This window comes from Neopelma chrysocephalum, unplaced genomic scaffold, assembly GCF_003984885.1.
Source record: "Neopelma chrysocephalum unplaced genomic scaffold, ASM398488v2 Primary Assembly neopelma1_92, whole genome shotgun sequence".
In the NCBI taxonomy this organism is placed as follows: domain Eukaryota; kingdom Metazoa; phylum Chordata; class Aves; order Passeriformes; family Pipridae; genus Neopelma; species Neopelma chrysocephalum.
In genome coordinates this window covers 1,416,253-1,437,780 of record NW_020897754.1, presented here as the reverse complement: position 1 = coordinate 1,437,780, position 21,528 = coordinate 1,416,253, and the positions used below count along the sequence as shown (strand labels likewise).

At 41.1% G+C, this 21,528-nt stretch overlaps 1 protein-coding gene across 11 annotated transcripts in view; it reads left to right on the top strand.

Moving 5' to 3' along the window:
• Nucleotides 1–498: 498 nt before the first annotated feature.
• ABCC9 (ATP binding cassette subfamily C member 9) overlaps nt 499–21,528 on the top strand; it is a 68,595-nt gene continuing 47,565 nt past the window's right edge. For 9 of the 11 annotated variants that reach the window (XM_027693516.1, XM_027693512.1, XM_027693520.1 and 6 more), the window contains exons 1-9: nt 499–661; nt 7,107–7,201; nt 8,647–8,812; nt 11,326–11,467; nt 11,831–11,952; nt 12,820–12,986; nt 13,809–14,051; nt 18,224–18,418; nt 21,125–21,289. In XM_027693516.1, the coding sequence (XP_027549317.1) occupies nt 8,668–8,812; nt 11,326–11,467; nt 11,831–11,952; nt 12,820–12,986; nt 13,809–14,051; nt 18,224–18,418; nt 21,125–21,289 (1,179 nt within the window). In that variant the 5' untranslated portion in view covers nt 499–661; nt 7,107–7,201; nt 8,647–8,667. The remainder of the gene's footprint in view (nt 662–7,106; nt 7,202–8,646; nt 8,813–11,325; nt 11,468–11,830; nt 11,953–12,819; nt 12,987–13,808; nt 14,052–18,223; nt 18,419–21,124; nt 21,290–21,528) is intronic. The other 2 variants (XM_027693519.1, XM_027693511.1) reach the window with 2 other exon arrangements.

Here is a 21,528-nt window from a genome sequence, read left to right as displayed (position 1 = left end):
TCAAGTTTTAAAAAGGCTGTTTCAAAAGAAGCAGGTCCGTGTGATCAAAAAGTGAGATTTGGTCTGTCTTTTAAGCAGAACAGCTGGAGGGATTTAGGTAAGTAAAAAAAGTAAAATATCTGAGTAGGTTTTTTGCTCAATATGGTGGAAGACATGCAAAATTACGCTGTCAAATTCCAATTATCCAAGCTTAATTCAAAAGAAATCCAAAGCTGAGTCTCTGCAAGCCTGCCAGAAGTTAGACTACCTTGTCTAAATCAGTTACTTCAGAGTAGCCATCTGCTAATAGTCCATGTGCTGCAACGCAGCCTCTTGGAATCTTACTGCTCCAGAGAGGGGAAAAATGAAAATAAAAGCAAGCAGAAGAAATCCCAGGGGACTGCAGCTTCAGGAGGCGAAAAATCGGTGCTTTTTGCTTGCCTGTCTCTTCCCAGTTTCCTGCCCCCTTCAGCGTCTGAGAAAGACAAGAAGAGTTTGTGCACTTTGGAAACTCGATAGGAGGCAGCAGCTGATCTTCCCATCACCAGCCTAAAAATAATCCGCTCCAGGGCTTGGAGCGGCTTCACTAAGTGGAGAAAAATCCTGCCATCGGGATGATATTGATCACATAACACAGCCGAGTGACAGTTTGGGTTGGGATTTGGGGTTTGTGTTGCCAAAGGTAAGCTGCAGAGTTTGTTCTAACATTCAGCAACCAACCGGGGCATGCGATGACCCTCCCCCATTATCTCCCACTAACCACCTCCTCCTCCTTCCCTTTATATCTCTGGGACAGGGCTGCTCCTCGTTCTTTCCTGGGATTACAACTCCAATCTCTTTTTCCTTTTCCTTTTTCATTCGCAGGCGTTCTCTGCCTTTACTGTCTCCTCCTGCTGATGTTTTTTTTTTTGCTGCTGTTCACAGGGTTATGTTTGTTTTTTTTTTTTAAGCTGTCCTGTCTTGGCATGTGAAGTGGAAGGTTTTAGAGCAGCGGGGCAGAGTAGCACGCTGGTGTTGGGAATTGCATTGTGTGGAGAAACTTACCAAAAAAGAGAAAAAAAGCGATGTGTTAGACCTGTGAGACCACTGCAGATGTTTGTGTGAGAGGCTTTGCAGTGCCAACAGCTTGTTTAGCACCGCTGCTGCTGTGATTTTCTCTGTGTTTGGAGCCTGATCCAAAAATCCTCCAGAAGTCAATGAGATTCTTTGCATTGACTTCAGCAACGTTTGGATCAGGCTACTGGTTACGGCAGCGAGCGATGCGAACGCTGACAGGCACCAGAGGTAATTCATCACTGCAGGGCCCAGGGCAACTGGGACAGTGCTCAGCAAGGAAGAGGGGTCTATCTAGAATGGGTGGTCACAGCTTAAACAGGAATAAAAAGGAAATGGGATTTTGCATAGGATCATTTTTTATGAAACAGGTTTTAAAGGGGTGGCGCTTTTTGCCGCTGCAAAACTCTTTGCAAGGGATGCATGGACTGTAGATCACATAGACTGGGTTAGGTCCAGTGCTTTTAGGAGGGTAAGAAGGACAAACTAGAAGGTTTCAACCCAGAAGGAAAAAAGATTCAGAGCACTCACCTAATATCTGTGGCAAACCTCAGAGTTAGGCCTTCTGTTGTGTCTATTCAAACTTATAAATTCATAATTCGTCCTTAGTTGAAATTCACTCCGTGAAATTCAAGAAGGAAAGAAAAATTCTTGCTTTTGTAATGACTGATTTATTCAGAAGACAAGAACTTTTGTATAACTGGGAGTATTTTCTCAATCCTGCACCTATATGCATACACGTCTGTCTCTCTGTATAGACATTTATATATATGTGCATATACAGGCAGATAATGCATATCAGATGTAAGACCAAAATGAAATTCGATCTGAACTGAGACACAAGTATGCTCTGTAAACTGATCTCTTTTAATTAGCAAGTGCAGCTATCAATCCATATATTTTTTTAAAATATGGGCAACAGAACTACTGCAATAAATGTTTTTCTAAATATTTTTATTCCCCCAAGGAAGCTCCACCTGAGGAGTGTATTTATACTCTTTTCTCTATAGTCATAAGTATCTTGCAGAGCATGACGAACAGAGGTATAATCCAGGTAAGATGAAATTCTTGAATCTGAAGATTTTTAAGTCCACTTTAAAAGACCCTTAAGGTAGTTAAAATGTCTTTCACTAGAATTCCTGTAGTTTTGTACTTGGTGAGGATGTGAGGATGTTCTCATAACTTTTACGGAAATTCAGATTATCTACCGCTTTTCCACTGTCTTCCTCACAGTTGCTTGTGGAAAATATATCTCATGGACTGGCTTAGTGCCCTGAGAATCCCCATTTGTGCTTGTTAATATGATATCTGTGAGCGTTTAGGTTCAGTGTTATGTCATTTTCATGTTTACTACTTTGATCTATTTTCTTTTCTTCCCAAAACCTCTGTCTTCTTCACAGTGAATCACTTTTTTGCTGTTTTCTGTTTGTTATCTTATGACTATGTCTGTACACCTTCGCCCAAAACCAGGAAGTCTCAACTTGCCAGTGATGGGGATTTTAGCATAAAAACTTAAATGCTTAAAGGACACAAGGTTTTTTAGCCATTTTGTTGCAGGGTGAACTGCTGTTCAGATAGTTCACATCCTCATTAAATAAACCAACAGGGAATCAGAGTCCCAAATGATGTAAAGGAGGGCTGAGAATTGCCTTCCACTGGCACCCACATGGGCCCATCCTCTTGATTGTTCTTTCCATTCCCCCCCCCTCTGTGAAGTTTTGCTGGTGGCTTTAGCTCATATGTGACTGTTCAGCAAAGGCCATTTTCAAAGGGAGGAAGAAAAACCACCTCTGAGAATTTCTGATGAGTTGTAGAGTTCATAAAGACAGGAGTTAAAGCGAGTAATTTGTCAATAACTGTAAAGGGCAAAGGCCTGCCAGCCTACAAGTGTTAAAAACTTACCTGGTACTTGGCATCCCAAGTGAGGAATGTAGCTGGTACCCTCAGGTAGCACATACTTGTTATCAGGTGATCTTTATCACATTACTGCATTTTCCCTGACTGAAATGACAGATTAAACCTGGTATACTTGACAACATTATTGTAAAGTACAGCAAATTTTTACATTCCTGCTGTAAGTAGCAGTGAAGCAAATATACTGTGATGCACCCACTTCAGTGTAATCACCCCAGCATAACTTGTTGGCCTACTGTATTCTACAGAAAGGGAATTTATCTCTGGGGAGGCCATTTTTTGGTAACAACTATTAATAATGTTGCCTTATTAACTGAGTATCTGAGGAACTCAACAGCTCTTCTGAAAGGCTGTTACTACCTGACAAGTACTGGTGATCAATAACTGCAGATGACCAACAGATTTCAGAATAACCTGCTACCCTTTCATCTTTTCTCTCCTGAATGTTCATGTTTGGGTTATACATTTTATTGCTTTAATGTGGCAGTTGGACTGCTCCCATTTTTTGCAGCCCCTGCTGTTTGCCAGTCAAAGCCATCTGCTTGTAGAGAAGTCTTCAGCTCCAAAGATTCCCACCTGGGCATGAGCTTAGAGAAAAGATCTTTGTAAATCCATATGAGAAGAAGAGGCCTTTGCTTTCCAGTGACTCTCCCTTCCTTTGGGACCCACAGACAAAGATTTGCTAGGAAACTAGTGGACATTTCTCCACTGTTATGCCTTGTTCCTGTGGTCCTTGGGACAGTCCTGCATGAGCCAACTTTGGAACTGAAGTATGGCAACTGCAACAGCTCACCACTGGTGTTAATCTTCCTGTGAGCAGGGCTTCTTATTTTGGGAATTGCACCAGGGGGATAAAGACTGTTAATTCTGAGACTGAACTAATATTTGCGTGGCTCTCTGCCGGACTGTGAGGCTGCAGTGGAGCAGGCTGCTGAGGGTGATAAAACCACCTGGGTTTGCTGCTTAATTCACCTGAGCACAGTTCCAGGAAGGCTGGCTTTGTGCTGCTGCTGGTGTTCTCAAAGAAAGGGTCTTGGCAGGTGTGGGAGGGCAGGGGCTGCTATGGAGTGTGATACCTTCTCCGAGTTGCAGCATTAACCGCTTTTATCTCTTCCACCCCTTGACAACAGAAATCTCTTCAAATTTCTCCTCATGCTCCTCTGCAGCCCCGTTTTTCCTCTGATATCTCCCTGCATCCTTACTGTGGCCTAAAAAGCCTGTCTCCTCATCACTGATGAGGAGAAAATCACCTTTGGCTGCACGGTGGGAAACCTTGAGTCAGCTCTGTGCTCTGACCTGCTGAGGGCTAATTCAAAGACCTCCAGCATGGCTGTTCTTTACAGGTTTTGCTGTTCCATGTGGTCAGCATTCTGTCTTTGGCAGTGATCAACAACTGCTGCTTGGGAAAAACATAAGAAGTCTTCCATGTGTTTAGTTATGTACTTGCACAATGCTCAGCACTGAGAGAAACATGGGCAAGATTCACCTCTCTAAAGGCCTAGTTCACCTCTTTACAGATCTAGTTCTGACTGAAGCCCAACACTGGCTCACTAAAAGAGTTAAAGCGATGGAAGAATAGTTTAATTTTTATTAAGAGAGCCAAATCTGGCCAGTGCTTAATCATGAAAGTGTTCCATCTTCCTTTCCAGCTGCAGTTTTTGATGAGTTACAACAGTAAGCACAACTGCAATTCTTCATAGTTTTTCTAAATTTGTTGTTCTTCCTTTTCACATTTTCATTTCATTTCATAAGATGAAATCTTATGGGTTTACAGAAGAGGAAGGAGTAGTGCCTTTTTGCTCTACCTTTCATTTGGTATCTGTAATCATGGTCTTTCAAACTGTCTTAATTTCCAGGCTCAGTTTTTTGAGTGGAGATTTTCAAAACCTCATTAAAAGCCAGTATAGCTGAGGCCTTTTAAAAATCTTTATAATTCTTAGAATTATTAAAGATCTCTTTCTTTAAAGAACACCCAATACTGAAATATTGTTTGAAAATGCAACTTAGACTCTCAAATTAGTCTTTTCAATCTTTTGAACGTGCTTTTTACACTGTTTACAGCCCTGAGAACGTGTCCTTGTGTAGTTACACTAAACTTTCCAAACATGGGATCTGAGTGTGGGCATGAGAAATTTTGCCATTACGTTATCAAATTTTTCTTTAAAGAAGACTGAAGGCTGCACTGTTGGATGAGTGATGGCATCTGAAAACCTGTCATGGTCCAGCCCGTTTTTTTTAGCGGCGCTGCAAAAGCGTTGTTGCAAAATGCCCTGCACTGTCTAGAGAAATCAAGGATTTGTTCTTCTGCCTCAGGGGTTTTCCTTTCTGTCCTTCTTTGGAGATGAACACAGCTTGTTAAACCTTGAGGGTGATGAAAATGAGCTTCTGGAAGCACGCCCTGATGCAGCAGAAAGTAATGGCTAATTTCAGCTTTGAACCAAATGGGACTCTCCCTCATCCCTTAGATGTCAGTAAAATTTCATCCAATATATTTTGCCTATTTGTGCAGCTTGAGCCAGGAAGTAGAAACTGCATGATGTCCTTTATTTCTAGGGTGATGTGTCTGTGCAGCTTTGCATCTCCAGAGCCTTCTCTGTTTGTAAGTTTTCCAAAAACACAGCGCAAGGTCCAGTGGTTTGAGTCACAAAACTGTGGAGGGTTTAACAGATCTGCCTTCTGTACCAGAAATGGGTGGGAAGGGAATGATGGATCTCTTGGAGCTCTGCTGTACTGCAGTGTGTTTCCATACACTATTCCTGAAGATACAGGGAGCTGCCAGCAGCCTGTCTGTGTAGACACTAGAAGGTGTTATAGAAGTTGGGGTACACCGACAGATGCAGAACATAAGTCCTCCACTTCCAGTTACAGCTCATTCCCAGCACAGTGGGAATGCACAAAAGGATGGAAGGCAGGGAGAAAGGAAGGGTCACTGGACTGTTAATGCTTCCAGAGTTCTTATCTCCTCTATTCCCTATCAATGCCATGCTGTAGTAGATGTGTGTCCTGAGGTGGGTGATGCTAAAAAGGAAAGTTGTGCACCTTATGATTTGGCATTTTATGAGGCATTGAGTCAGCACAGCATCACAACACTGGCCAAAATGTTTAGACAGATTTTAAGCCTGTGGAGGTTCAATGAATATGGTCACTGGATGTGCTGATTAACGATGAAGTATTTTCTGATTTAAAATCTTGGGAATTTATTGCCAATTACCCTCTATCATTTCATTGGCAAAGCAATAATTTTTTATTTTCTGTTGTTTTCTTTACAAACTAACCAACCTAGGCTTGATTTTCTGTCTCATTTTAACAGAAGACAATTAAATTCTACTTCCTTTTTGAAGTGAAGATGTAACAAAAGTACTATGAATAAAGTGCTCATACCTACTCTTGAAAATTATTACTATTATGATGGGCACTATCTCTACACATCAGTATTAACTAATAGGACCAGATTCTTTTCTCAGCAAAGGACAACTGGTTTTAAGAGTGTGTTGTTGGTGTAATGGGAAACCTCTACAAACTGTTAGCTAGGAGATAACACTCTCCATGAAATTATTAGTCCTTTCTTCCACAGGAACACCTACTGCCTATATTCCATTTCCCTTCCAGAAAAATGTGAAAAAGCCCCCAACAGTTCCCTTAGCTTCCCTGGGATGTGGTTTTAATCCTTTCTCCCAGATTTATTTTTGTCCAGAAGCCAAAAGCTACACTGGAAGTCAATGATTCAGTGCTCATTTGAACCCAGGATTCTCCTGCCTTTCGGTACCACTCCAACCACCAGACCACAACAGCATCTTACTCTGTCTCAGAAAAGAGTCCTCTTTGTGGGAAAGGGAGGAAAATTCCCAGCAGAACTCCCTTGGACTTCTGACCTTCGATAAAAATGAGGAAACAGCGCTTCTGATTTTCAAGAGATTATCATTACCATTAGTTTTCTCTTAAAGGAGACATGTCAAGTTTTACAAGTTAAACCCACACAATCTCTGTGCAGCTTTTTGAAAAGTTCCATATTTTTTTTGCTAGTAAGTCCCCAATTGAGACAGAATTCATATTAACATAATATTTCTTTTGCGTTGCTAGTCTCATTTATTGATTAATGTATTTTTATATAAAAATAAAATGATAGAATGATAGTGGTCATATCACTCTATTCATTACAGAGAATGGGCCAAACTCTGCATCAAACTGTTCTGGACTATTAACAGATGGTTTTTACTGAAGATTGAGTGGGTTGTTCATCAGCTTTTGCATCACAGTAAGTACATGCATGCAAGTTATGTTTTACTTCTGGCAAATCTCAGCCATAAATTGCTGATATATTTGAGAAAGGAACTGCATTTCTCACATTCTTTTCAAAGAAACTCCTTTACAAGCGTCTCTGATGTGTTTCAATATGGATTATGCTTTTCAGAACCAGCAAGAAGTTAGTTAAAAGTGAAAAGGGGGTTTAGCAGAGGTTCAAAATGCACCTTTGAATTCTGTATCTTTTGAAGAACTGCATGTTTATGCTCCCTCTAAGGGACTACTTGAGTAGTTTATGCTTACCTTGTTTAAACAACTAGGCTCACAGAATTAATCTAAACTATTTGAGGAAAGAAGGAAAACCTTTCCTCCCCATTAACTAACCTTTTTTTATTTTAAACTGCATTCATGCCTTTTTTGCATCTCTATTTGGTTCTGATTCAGCAAAACTCGTTTGTCATTAATGCCAATGTTGTTGGAGAAGTATGCTTTGCTGAATTAAATATATCCTTTCTATTTTAGCATACGAAATTTGAGAAAAGAGAATGATGTGAGTAAATGAGTTTATATAATCCAATTCTAACCACTGTGTTGCTCCTTATAAGTCTCAGGCAAAGAAATGAGCAAGGACACATTTTTGGTTGCAATCTTGTTTCATCTTCTGATAGAGAAGAATGAAAAAATAAAAGATGCACAGGTTGATGAAAGCCAGAAACTGGTCACACTGTGGTCTGCAAGCACGAACACATGAGCTTATCTTGGTGTACAAAGATAATCTCTAAGAAATCATGGTAGTCAGGGACTGCTTAGATGAGTCTAAGCACGTGCATAAGGATTTGCAGGATCAAGCACAAATGCTGATTTACTGCCTGTGCAACCTTCAATGCTACCTACTTTGGGTAAGAGTTTGTCAGTCATCTCCAATGACTGGTGTGTGTGACTGTTGCTCTGTGCAACAACAAAGAAATACGAATTATCACTGAATGCAAAGCTGTTAAATCATAAATATCAAAGGTCCAGAGCAGAATGTGGTGCAACAAATGGTTAGAGATGTTGCACAGGCAATGTTGGCTCACCAGAGAAGCACTTACCCACAGGAGTCAGCTTATGTCCATTTGGGTTTTCTTATGGGAAATGGAAATAATTCTTCTTCAAAACTTCCTTATTCTCACAGGGAGAAGATCTGTGCATATAATGAACACTAAAAGGCACAATTCATTTAAAAATAGCACTTATTATAAATAGTAGATACAAATAAATATAAACAATATCAGCAAAACACAAATGTCTCATGAGCACAGCCTTCATTCTAACGTGCTTACACTTGGCGTAGCCCAAAATAACTTTCAAAATGCAACTGCGTGGGTTGTTCAGTGTCTCTTTATTCTATTTGTTTGGTCTTTGGGTAAAGGGAATGCCAGCATTCCCGGTAAACAAAAAATCTCTCTTTTTTTGCAGTAGCCAGACCCTCTGGGAGCGATGAGACTCGCATTCTGTGGGAACGACAACGCCTCGGCCTACAACATCAGTGCTGGTGTCCTGAGGAATGTCTGCTTTGTGGATGCCCTCAACCTGGTTCCCCATGTCTTCCTGCTATTTATCACCTTCCCAATCCTGTTTATTGGTGAGTTAATCAGCGATCATGGAACCTCCTGCAGCGCTACAGGCTGGGGACAGAGTGGCTGGAGAGCAGCCAGGCAGAGAGGGACCTGGGAGTTTGGATTGACAGGAAGCTGAACATGAGCCAGAGTGTGCCCAGGTGGCCAAGAAGCCAATGGATCCTGGCCTGGATCACGAACAGTGTGGCCAACAGGTCCAAGGAAGTGATTCTTCCCCTGGACTCAGCGCTGGTGAGGACACACCTCGAGTGCTGTGTCCAGTTCTGGGCCCCTCAGTTTAGGAAGGATATTGAGGTCCTGGAACAGGTCCAGAGAAGAGCAACGAGGCTGGTGAAGGAACTCAAGCGCTCTCTACAACTCCCTGACAGGAGGTTGTAGCCAGGTGGGGGTTGGTCTCTTCTCCCAGGGAACTCTCAGCAAGACAAGAGGGCTCGGTCTTAAGCTGTGCCAGGGGAGGTTTAGGTTGGATATTAGGAAGAATTTCTTTACAGAGAGAGTAATCAGGCATTGGAATGGGCTGCCCAGGGAAGTGGTGGATTCTCCGTCCCTGGAGGTTTTTAAGAAGAGACTGGATGTGGCATCAGTGCCATGGGCTGGGAACCACAGTGGTAGTGTGTCAAGGGTTGGACTTGATGATCTCGGAGGTCCCTTCCAACCCAGCTGATTCTGTGATTCTATGATTCTATGATCCTGCAAACACCTGAGCACGGGTTTTATATTCAGTCTGGTTTTATTCGTCCTGTAGTGAAATCGTTGGATGTTTTATATTTCTTGATTTTAAAGAAAACAAGAGGCAGAATGGCTTCTCCCAGAGGATGTGATGCCAAACCAGCTTTAAATGTGGGCATTTTTGGATATGAATATGAACTAATCAGTATGAAGAGATGGATGAGAACCAGAGGCATCAGAGCCAAACTTCTCTCTGTAGAAGTTTTCCTCAGAACTGAAATTACTATTATTAGACACTAGAAGACTCAGGGCAGTGGGTCTGAATTCCCTTCAAGTTATGTGAATTTCAGAGAATATCTAAAATGTGCAACTTGGAACTAAGGATAGGACAAGTGTAGGAAATTTTTAGAACAGAATAATTGCTTCTTTTTGCCAACATTTGTAAACAAAAGTAGAGCTATAGAGATAATTTTTTTTCCCCCCACAGGAATGAAAAGAAGAAATGATAAATCCCCCTTGAGGAATTTAGGAGAGTGGAACAGCTCTAACTCATATTTTCTTGTATAAAAACCATATCTAAACTAGTACTCTAATGACACTTTTTTTTCTCTAGTTGTCTCTTTATCCCAGTTAACTTGCAGGGATGAAATAAATACAATTTAATACGTTTTCAGAGCTGTCAAACTGATCATAGGAGATAAAGAGACTTGAATAACCATCAAAAGGCACTAAGTACTAATGAAAATAAATACTCTCCTGACAACTGCATGAGAAATGGCACATCAGTTCTTCCACACCACTTTCCTGGTGTCATATATGTACATAGGAATACATTTCTTGCACGAGGAAGATTTGAATTTGGGACTATATTTGAACTGGGGATTTAAGGACTTTTCTTGTGCAAAAAGACTCTAAAGTGACTGAATAATAGGCTACAGGAACCTGTGGGCTAAAACACTTGGCAGCAGGCAATATATAAAATAAAATAAAATATTATAACATAATCCAGTGACTGAAAACTAATTAACTAATAAGGCAAAGCAATAAGAAAAAAAGTTTTAACAAAATAATAACTAAAGACTGGGGGAAAAAAACCCAAACAAGGGTTATAGAGAACTCTTTCCAACAGTGCTGGGTTTTTATGTCAGTGCTGGCTCTTTCTTTGAAATCAGAGCAAGTCACCCTTGAATGATGGGGTTTTCTGCAGAAGTGTTTGATAGAAGCTCAATGCAAAGTCTGAGGACAGAGAGAAACTTTTACAACACTCTGGATTATGCATTGAGTGGCTGCTTTAATTTTTTTACAGGTATCAGCCAATCAATTTCGAAATAGCATTGCAGCCACTGAAAATCCCCTCTGTTTTCTGACAATGTTATGGGAAAAAAACCCACAGTAGCTTAAATTGTATGTTATTTGTTTGAAGTAAATGTATCTCTTTGAGGCTTCATTTGAGGAGACAAATTTTATATCAGTGGAAAACGTTGCCCACTCTTGTCTGTGACTGGGAAAGACGTGATGTTGTGCCATCACTTCAGATCTGTTGGTCTGAGGATGACACTTGAGATGTTTTTTTGTTTTGTTTTGTTTTGTCATCATTTTTCTTGGCCAGGGATTTCTTCTCTTTAATTGAAACTGTGGGAAGACTGTTGTCCCATTGTCTTCAGGGTTAGATTGAAGTTACATGGCCACTGAGACACTCCTGCCTCATCTTTTCAGTCACAACAGCCCCTATAGCCTTGTAGGGTGTTTGTATTGATTGTTACATATATATTAAGTGTGACCTATGGATTAGAAAAGTCACTGGTTATCACTGTGATAACCTTTCTCTTTCATTACCATCCTTTCCCAGGCTGGGGAAGCCAAAGCTCCAAAGTCCAGATTCACCACAATACCTGGCTGCACTTCCCTGGACACAACCTGAGGTGGATCCTGACATTCACCCTCCTGTTCGTGCACGTGTGTGAAATAGCTGAGGGAATAGTTTCTGACACGTAAGTGGCAGAGTTTGGTGGACAATCAAGCTAATTGCATTCATTAATATATGGTCTTAACGTGTGAGGGGATGAATAGTAAAGCATAAGGAAGTTTCCCCCCAAAAAAAATCACAGAATCATTTCATGAGCCATGCAGATTTTGGTGGGATGAAGATGATTGTTCTTAGCACTTATTCTCCTCTCGTGCTATAGTGGCAAGTAAATACTGACAAAAGTTAAAGCATTCACGTGGAAAAAATCCTTTTTGTCTCTAGGAAAGTCACTTTTTTCCTCTTGAATAGATAAGCAGAACACCTATGGTTTCACACAATGGTGAAAAAAGGCATCAAATTCACTAATTTCTGCCTGATTTATTTCCAGACAAATGAAATCTCGCCACCTGCATCTCTTTCTACCAGCTATAATGGGATTTGTGGCTGCCACTGTATCCATAGTCTATTACCATAATATTGAGACATCTAACTTTCCAAAGTTACTGCTGGGTAAGTCTGAGTCCAATATTTATGCACTCAAGTCTAACATTTATGTACTCTTACAAGACCCAGTAGTTTAGCCAAAGTCAGCTTGTGTAGATTGAAGAGGAGGGTGAAACATATGAGAATATTAGAAGAGGAATAGTTCTCTGCTCTTCCAACTAGTAGTATCATAGGAGTACTTTTATGAAGTACATGCTGAGAACTATTTTTAAAATTATCACAAAAGAGAAAGCCTTGTATGACTACTGTATTTCTATCACGAGCTTTTAGGTATTTCTTAACACTGCTCATTTTTTTGAGGAAGAATTTGTCTTCACTCAAAAGGACTATTTCGAAAGGCCACTTTTAACACTAATCTGACCACGAACCGTCCTGTGCAGATGCTGTTGTTTCTCAGCATCCTTTGCAGTTGATTTCAAGATTATCCAGCCTGCTGTCTCAGTCAGGAGATGGTCAGACTAGACATTGCAGGACAATATTTCATAGAGATTCATACTGTCCAAATTACCTGTAACTCAGCAACCTGAACAAGCTGTTGACAGGTACAAGCCAGGATTCAGGATATCACTAAACTCCATGAAGTCTTTTTAAAATGGGCAGATTTCCATACTCTCACTTGGGATGCACTCTTCTTTTTTAAAGAGGCAATGTGATGTTTGTTAAGTTATGAGACTTCTGCTTCTTGTTCCAACACCCCTGCCATGGGCAGGGACACCTTCCACTAGACCAGGTTGCTTAGAACCCCATCCAACCTGTCCTTGAACGCTTCCAGGGGTGGGGCTTGGAAGCTGAGACTTCTGAGGCAGTGGTGTAGTTAAATTCTCATATATGTATTTATTTTTTTTCCACTATGAGTGTGCACCTGTTTTACAGCTCTCTTCCTTTACTGGATAATGGCCTTTGTCACCAAAACCATCAAGCTTGTCAGATACTGCCAGGATGGTGTTCCTTTTTCTCAGCTGCGTTTCTGCATCACTGGAATTATGGTGATCCTCTACGGGCTGCTCATGGCTGTGGAGATCAACGTCATTCGAGTCAGGGTATGTGGCTTCTTTGGCAGGGTCTGGGAAAATATCAGCAGTATCATGGGGATGAAGGTGGGTCTTTAGTCCAAGTAACTCTGGTTTGTGTCAAGTTTGGGCCCAAGTTTAGCTTAGCCATAAATATTTTGTTAATTCTGTAGAAATCAGTGGTCATGTCTTTAAAATGTATGTCCTTGGTGTGTCCACTGGGCTTGGTATGTATGGGTGACTGTGTTCAGCTATCGATCTATGTATCTATCTATTTGTCCATCTATCCATCTATCTATCCATCTATCTATCTATCTATCCATCTATCTATCCATCTATCTATCCATCCATGTATCTATCTATCTATCCATCTATCCATCTACCTATCTATCTACCCATCTACCTATCTCTATATATCTATATATATCTACAGACAAGGTGAATTTATTTATATAGATAGATGTATATTTGTGGATGTAAGGAGGGTGTATGTGTGTGTATGTATCTACATTAAATGCTGATCAACTATTCAGGTAGTGAATGTATAAGTTAGCACACATTCTTACCCTCAATAATTTGAAGTAATTATATCCCAAGAGTACCTTTGTGTTGTTGCTCAGCTGGTGATAGGTGGTACTGGCAGGCTGCAGAGCTGTGTCCACATCCCATGTTGCTCAGTGTTTTGCCAAAATGGAAATGCTCCTATTTATAAGCAAATTCATATTTAAGTTCAATGTAAATGTACCCTTAAATGCAATTTTGACATTGTAGTTGTACTGTACAAAATTTTGCTAAAAATCACTGTTAATAAGATAATTTCTGAGCAGGTCTTGTCTATTTTCTCCTCTCCAGAGGTACGTGTTTTTCATGAACCCTCAGAAAGTGAAGCCCCCAGAGGACCTGCAGGACCTGGGGGTCAGGTTTCTGCAGCCTTTTGTCAATTTGCTCTCAAAGGCCACTTACTGGTGGATGAATACTCTCATTATATCTGCTCACAAGAAACCTGTGGACCTGAAGGCCATTGGAAAGCTCCCGATTGCAATGAGAGCACTGACAAATTACGTCTGTCTCAAAGAAGCATACGAGGAACAAAAGGTAACCACAGATGTTCATGTCACTGTTTGGCCTTGGAAACGTGAAGTGTCACTCTGAATTTTTTTTTTTTTCAGCTTTTATGAAATCCTAGTTTTGGGAATTTGTAACTCAGGACTGTTTGTTCCAAGGTGAAACTTGGCATGGGAAGTTCCAATCCAACAGTTGCTGTTTGGTTTCAAGCGAATTTATAGCAGGAAGGAGTTGCCAGATTGAGTGCAACTGGAAACTAAAACCACAACAGAATAATTGCTTGTTGGATTTTAAAAGTGAAAGCTTTGTTTAAATCTGAGCTACTCCAAACAGCATATTAAATTGGAAGACATCCTGTCCATAGTATCAGCTGGAAACACTCATCTTCACTTTTTTCTTCCAGAAAGAGAAATAGCCAAAACTACACGTCACGAATAGCCAAAACAACTGGTGTCTTAACAGTGCTTTAGTCACCAGTGTCAAGCACAGCACTGCATGAAGAAAATTAACTCCATCCTAGCCAGACCCAGTAGAGAAAGCATGGTTGGGAAAACTCACTGGGGAGAGAAGAACTTCCCAGAGAAACTTCTGGATGTATTTAGGCAGCTCTCTTCTCCCAGCAGGGAGCTGCAGGCTCCTTTCTGTGCCCTCATAATCAGTACAATTGTTTATATTTTAAAGGATATAATTTGCTTCTCTTCCTTTTTGCAGACAGTAGAGAGTAGAGACTAGAGATCAAGATCCTTCTGCTTTAAGCAAAAAGCTACTGAGTCATTGGAACTGAGCTTTTCTCAGCAAGGGAGAAGTGCATTCCTTAGGCCAGCTCCTTAAGGTGCCTAAATCCTACTTAAAGAGACCAAAGAGTCTTAGGCACCTCCATGCCCTGAGGACCTGAGTCTGTGGGCCATTCTTAATGACAGGCATGAGGACAATTCCTGTGGCTCATTTACATCTGCAGATACTGTCTGTGCCTGCACAAATATGCAGTTCAGAGGCCAAAATTCAAGTTAAATGTGCTATTGCTTGTGTGCAAAAGCACAAAGTTTTGGTGTCTCTCTTCCCTTGGTGTGTGTCATACACGCAGGAAGACTTTCATAAATGTGCCCCATGCAGTTACAGTCACCTATGTTTCTAATGTTGCCTTACATCAGATATTTTGGGTTCTGGAGTTGTCCAAAATATTGAGATTACCACAGCTATCACACTTGTGCTAATATTGGAAAACAGGCTGTAACCCTAAAGTAAACTGGTTCTTTGCAGATAAAGTTAAAGTAAACCATATGGCTAAAGCAAATCCAAGAATCCAGGCAGTGGAACTCACTGCAGTTTATCCCTGTGTGGATATGTGCTGGCTTGTGCATGGATGGGCCAGAAACAGCCACATAATTAGGAAAATTCTTCAGGTTAGAGTGTGGTCTGCAGCCTGGAAGAAATGATCTGTCACTGTCTCTGCTGCCAGTGTGTATCTTACACTAATCTTCTACTGGAAGGGATGGCAGCCCCCCACCATCCTCTGGATTAAGTGGGGTTACCCCTGCCTGTGCCTGGAGACAGCTGAGCTCAGCTGTGCTCCATGGCCCTGCAGAAGGAAAGCTTCTGTTTCTCTCCAAACCCTTCTTATCACACCTTGATGAAAGACAGTGAACATGACCTCGAGTATTCTACATTGCAAAATGCCTTCGAGATAGCTCATGTGACATTGTCTTGCTATCTCTTCTGCATGCTATGAAAATAAAAATAATTTAATAAATTCTCACATAATTACCCCACCCCCTCAAAAAAAAAAGGTGACCCTGTTTCTGTGTTGCTTGGCTTTTGTTTCAGCTCCTATCCAAGCAGTGTAGGTGTTTCAAACCACATGCTAATGCACTATACATCACATAGGTGAAAATAGATTTAGCACATTGATATTACATTTGGGTTCTGTGTAATTTGTCATGATGATCAATAGAAAGTTTTTCTTTTGGGAGTGTAACAGCAAAAGCAAAGTCAAGGACCATTAGTTCCCTATGCCTGCTATTCATGTGCCGTGATGGATGTTGCCTGTTAAAGAAAAAAAAAGGAAGAAAAAAGTGTGTCAACAGGGGCAGAGCATTGCCCTACAGCACCAGGATTACTCTGTCAGCTCTAGAACTGTGGAACAGTCCGATTTCCATATTTACTGAGGCACACCTTGCAGGTGACTTGATTTACCAGCAGGCTCTGTCTTACTGTCCCTGTTTCAACTGCTGAGCACCCAAGGTAGAGAACATCACAGGGATTTGAAAGGGAGCTGACAAGGGCAAGGAAAATCTAATCAAGTCCCACAGCTGAGAACAGCAGCCCATCCTGGGTAATTAACACAACAACAAATGCTACTGACTAACAAAAATAATCCCTGCAAATTTAAACAAACAGATGCACAATTGATCTGTAATGAGTGGTGATTGACAGATCATCCTTCAGCACCTAAATAAAGGGTCGGGCTGGCACATACAACACACATCCTGTACTGCAAGCCCATAACTCTCAAGAACCATTCTGGAAAAGAGCTTATGACCAGAAGAAAAATTCACTTTTTCTCCCCTCTCCCCATTAGATACTTCAGCTAATATGATGTCCTGATTAAAAAAGGAAGAGACAAGAGTGTTTAGCAGCAGAGATTATTAGAAAACTTAACTGGATTAGTATTTTTGCAATTAAAAGTAACTAGATTTCATGTGGTGATGACAAATGTGTGAGTTGTAGTAGCAGTGAAAATGGCTATTAAATTGTTACAGAAATAAGGATTATCATTGCCATTTACAAAATTTGCCATTAACTGAATGACCAGGATAGTATGACAATTTTTTTCCCCAAAAGATGAGAGCTGTGTTTTCCCAATAATTTATCTGAGCTCCTATCAAGCTGCTAAAGTGACAGTCATTTCTCTGAGGAGAGTGACAGCAGCCCCTTCAGTGCACTCAAGCTCAAAACCCACTAGGCAGCAAATCCAGAGCCTTTTATCTGGGCAAAGGGCACGAGGCCCTTGTGCTCCTTCCCTCCTGAGAAAAAGCAGTTTCATTCTGACCCCTTTCTGAAATGTTGGCCCTGGTTTGTCCGCCCTGGTTTGTCCCCATGCTGGTTGTTTTTCCTTAGTAAGCTTTTTGGCCCAATCCCTAGCAGCCATCTGGTCCACCTGGACATTTTTGGCACCACACACATAATCCATGGTATTGTTGAAGTGGCAGTGAAGGAAAAACCAAGAAAAGAAAAAAAAAACCATGGAGGCATCCAGGCAGTTACAGGCACACTTGCTTTACTCCGGTGACTTTGCTGGGTGGGGGGTGGTTGTTACTGGGCTGTGCTTAAAACGTCTCTGTGAATGCTCAGAAGGGCTTGGCTTGGCTTACAACTTGCAGGCGTCTGTGCTACTTGAAAAATGACAGATGCCTTTTTAGAGTGTCAAAAGCTGCTGCCTGAATTGAAAGGAAAGCACTTGACAGACCATGGGTCTGTTCAGTAGAATTCTTTCTTCGTTATATTGAAAGGAGTTCAGAAGCATCAGAACTCCTCTGAGTAGGTAAAGAGAGATCTGCTGGCTGGTGTTTTAGGACAAGAATTGGGATATTGTGTAAATCCACAGAACTGAAGGCTAGAAAGTACCCTTAATTGATTCAGTCTTGCCTCCCACCTGGGTCTGTTTCTCTCATCTTTTCGAGCATGGTAATGAGCGATCAGCTGAAGTGTGTCTTCCTGGAGGGCACCTAAGGGACGAGAAAAAAAAATCCAGATAAATTTAATTAAACTATATTCTTGCAGGCATCTGTCCAAGTATTTTTCCTTCAATCCCTTTGTCACACCAGAAGCCTTTACTGGACCAGGTGGTTCCACAGCCACTGTGAAACGAGGATTACCCGCATGGACAAGGGGTTGGAAGGTCAGACTTTTCCCTGAGTGCACATGAGACAAGGAGCAGTGGCTGCCTGCCAGGACTATTAATCTGTGCCTGCATCCCCATGCCCACAGGTTCAGAAAAGGGGTAGGATGTAGAGATGAGAAACCACAGCCACAAAGGGGAGGTAGAGCTTGAATTTGCTGTGAAGAACGTCTGAAATCTGTTGGTATCTCCAACATGTTTGCTACCTCACCTTTCAGGAACCATTTGGGCATCCAAGATGTTGCCATATAAAGCCAGGGAAGCTTCTTCTTAATGTGTTGATACCTATTTCTTTGTTTTCCAGAAAAAAGTGGAAGAGCAGCCCAACAGGAGCCCCTCCATATGGCTGGCCATGTACAGTGCTTTTGGACGACCAATCCTGCTCAGCAGCACCTTCCGGTACTTGGCCGATTTGCTGGGCTTTGCTGGGCCATTGTGCATTTCTGGCATTGTCCAGGGCTTCCAGAATACAACCAATAACACAAACACAACAGAAAAGGTAACCTGACAGCATGGATTGAAAGGCTTGGGTGCTTTAGTTCTGGATTCCTGTCAGGTGTTTGATACACCCGGCTTTTATGATCTTCACTGTATTATTTCATGGTTTCTTCTGAGCAAATTGAGGTTTTTTGGTTTTTTTTTGGTGAGAGACAGTCAAGTTCCAAACCAGAGTAGTGGCATGGAACACAGCTAGTGGAGGCTTCCCCCAGTTTCACAGAATCACAAAATCACAGAATATGCTGAATGGGATGGCACTCACAAGGATCATCGAATCCAACCCTCAGCCCTGCACAGGACCATCCCCAGAGTCACACCCTGTGCCCCAGAGGATCATCCAAACCCTCCTGGAGCTCTGACAGCCTTGGTGCTGTGCCCACTGCCCTGGGGAGCCTGGTCAGTGCCCAACCACCCTCTGGGGGAAGAACCTTTTTCTAATATCCAACCTAAGCCTCCCCTGACACAACTTCAGGCCATTCCCTCAGGTTTCCCAGCTCTCTGCCTCTTGATGGAGTCATCCCAGCAGTTCGGGGGAGAAGAAACAACTTTTCTGCTCCTCTTCAACTGTCCCTCTTTGTTCCAGGCAGGACAGCCACTGGTGGTGCCCCAGTGATCCATCCAGCAAGGATCAAGCTGAGAATTTTCCTTAATTTCTCTCCATTTCTCAGTTTGAACTCTCTGAAATCTGTTTTTCACTGGGAAGCTGAGAGGAGTCAGTCCCTGTTTGTGACTGATTATACCACTGTTTGCAGTGATGAAATGGGTAGGCACATGTGAGAAATTGAAAAGCATTCACTTTATTCAATGACTTTCTTGATAGTAAAAATTCACTAAAGACACTGGAATACAGCTCATTTCAAGTTTCACTGAGACTGAACTTTCAGAGATCACTTCTAAGCACTGAACAAGCCTCTGATCTAGAACATTTTCTGTCATAAGAAAAAGAATTTATTTCATTAGAGGAAAACACAGGTAAAGTTATTTTACTGACTGATAGCAGAGAAGACATGAGGAAGAAATTTTCCTACATGTGTCTCCTGATAACAGAAATTTCTCCATACACTTTATGAAGCCAGTAATTTGTATTTGAATGAGCAGATAGGTATGTAATGAAACAACATTTTCCCCTCCAGATAAAGTATTTGACCATCATCACTATCCAAATATCTTTTTCTTGGCTGTTCCCTCCTGATATTAATTTTCTTGACTGATGGTCTCAGTCTGGCTTTAGACTTTCATTGCTCTGAAGGAGAGTTTAATTGTACAGCTTATCAAATAAAGCTCTTTATCATCCTTGAACCTGCACATGCTGGACTTAAGCCACAAAGTCAGAAGGCAAAGTGCATGTTTTGCCTTCAAAAATGTTTTTTTTTGTGTGTTGAACAAACAAGGTATTTAAGCTTGAAAATAACTTCTGGATCTCAGAGTTGAGAATCTATATCTTGTCTGCTTCATTTATCTTTTCTACTCTTCAGTGCAGTGGTTTCAATTGTGGGTTTCTTAAAGTTTTAATCAGCGTTGGCTAAAGGGAAGATTGGAATCATTGGAAGTCTTGAAATCACTCCAAGGGTCTGGCTTGGTGACAGTCACTATTTCTCTTGGCTACATTTCAGAATACATTTGCCTTTAATTTATGGATTTTGATAAACTTTCTCGTGGTCTTTCTTCCTATTACCCATTTCTGTTTTAATTTCTCTCTAGTTTGAATTAATGTGAACAAGTTTAGTTTTATGCTTATTCTGCTTTAATTCCTGAGAACTCTACATACATTGAAAAAGAAAAGATATTTACAAATGCTATTTTATTATTGATAACTCCACTATGAAAACATGGGGAGGTTTGATGCAGCAGAATATGAAGAGTCTTCAAATATATTTATCTGACCAATCATGCACTTAAACAACCCTTGTTTCAAGGAGTCTTGGGCAGGTGGTTTGCTTTCCTATATTGCCCAAAATTTTCATCTCAGAATCAGGCTGGGTATTTCAGTAAAACAGGCTTTTTCCTCCTTTTATTTTTTTAAATCTCCCTAAGAATTCCAGTACATCCTGCTTCCAGCTGGATCGGAAATACCAAAGGAACAGTCCCTCTTGCAGTATTTTGGTACATTTGTTTCCTTTTCTGCCTTCAACAGAGCAGAACAGTGAACACAAAAACTAGAAAATGAAAACAAATAAAGTGATTTAAACAAGATTTTTTCTCTCCCCTCTTGAGGCATCTGAACCTCATTTTGTGGGGATTACTGGCATTGTTTTATTCAGAATTCACAGGTATCCTAGACTTTAATTCTGGAAGGAATTGTTTCTATAATATGCAAGATAACTAATCCCATATAATAAAAAATATTTCCTTTGTGGCACAAGCAGAATGAGCTTTATTTTGTAGTGAGTAGCATTTCTATGCTCCAAATCACCAGAATTTGATGGAGAAACTAAAGACAAGGCAGATGTGGTGAACTTACTGACACTTTCCTGCTAAAACCAGATCATTTTAGAACTGCTAAAAGTTGAGATCCTAAGTCTTTGGAACACGAGAGGAGTATTTAATTTTGATATCTAGGACAGTGAGAAATCTGATTTCTATAACTTTCCCATAATATCATCAATATTTTTTATTTTAGTGCAATGAATGAATTTCCTTGTTCCCAGTTTCTCAAGAAAATACAATCTCTCCTAGGGCACTTGAATAATTTTTTCCTTTCTTTCAGGTGAAGGATCCATCCAACTCCTATCTTTCCTCGGAAGAATTCCTCAGAAATGTCTATGTTTTGGCAGTCCTTCTCTTCCTGGCCCTTATCTTACAGAGGACGTTCCTGCAGGCATCCTACTATGTAACCACAGAAACCGGCATCAACCTGCGAGGTGCCTTGCTGGTGAGCAAAGATGTCCTGCCAAAAAATTCCCTAACAACAGCTCCAGCTTTGTGCTTCCATTTCATTTGTCTCGTTCTTTATCTGAAGGCTGAGTTAATGATGGTTTGGGAGAAGATACAGGCTGTGTTTTTATACAGAAAACTTGACAAAGCAGCATCACCGACGCAGCCAAACTGTGGGCAGCAATTCCTTCTGCTAAAAAACTGACCTGTAGAAGTTCAACACTCACTGTGTGTGTG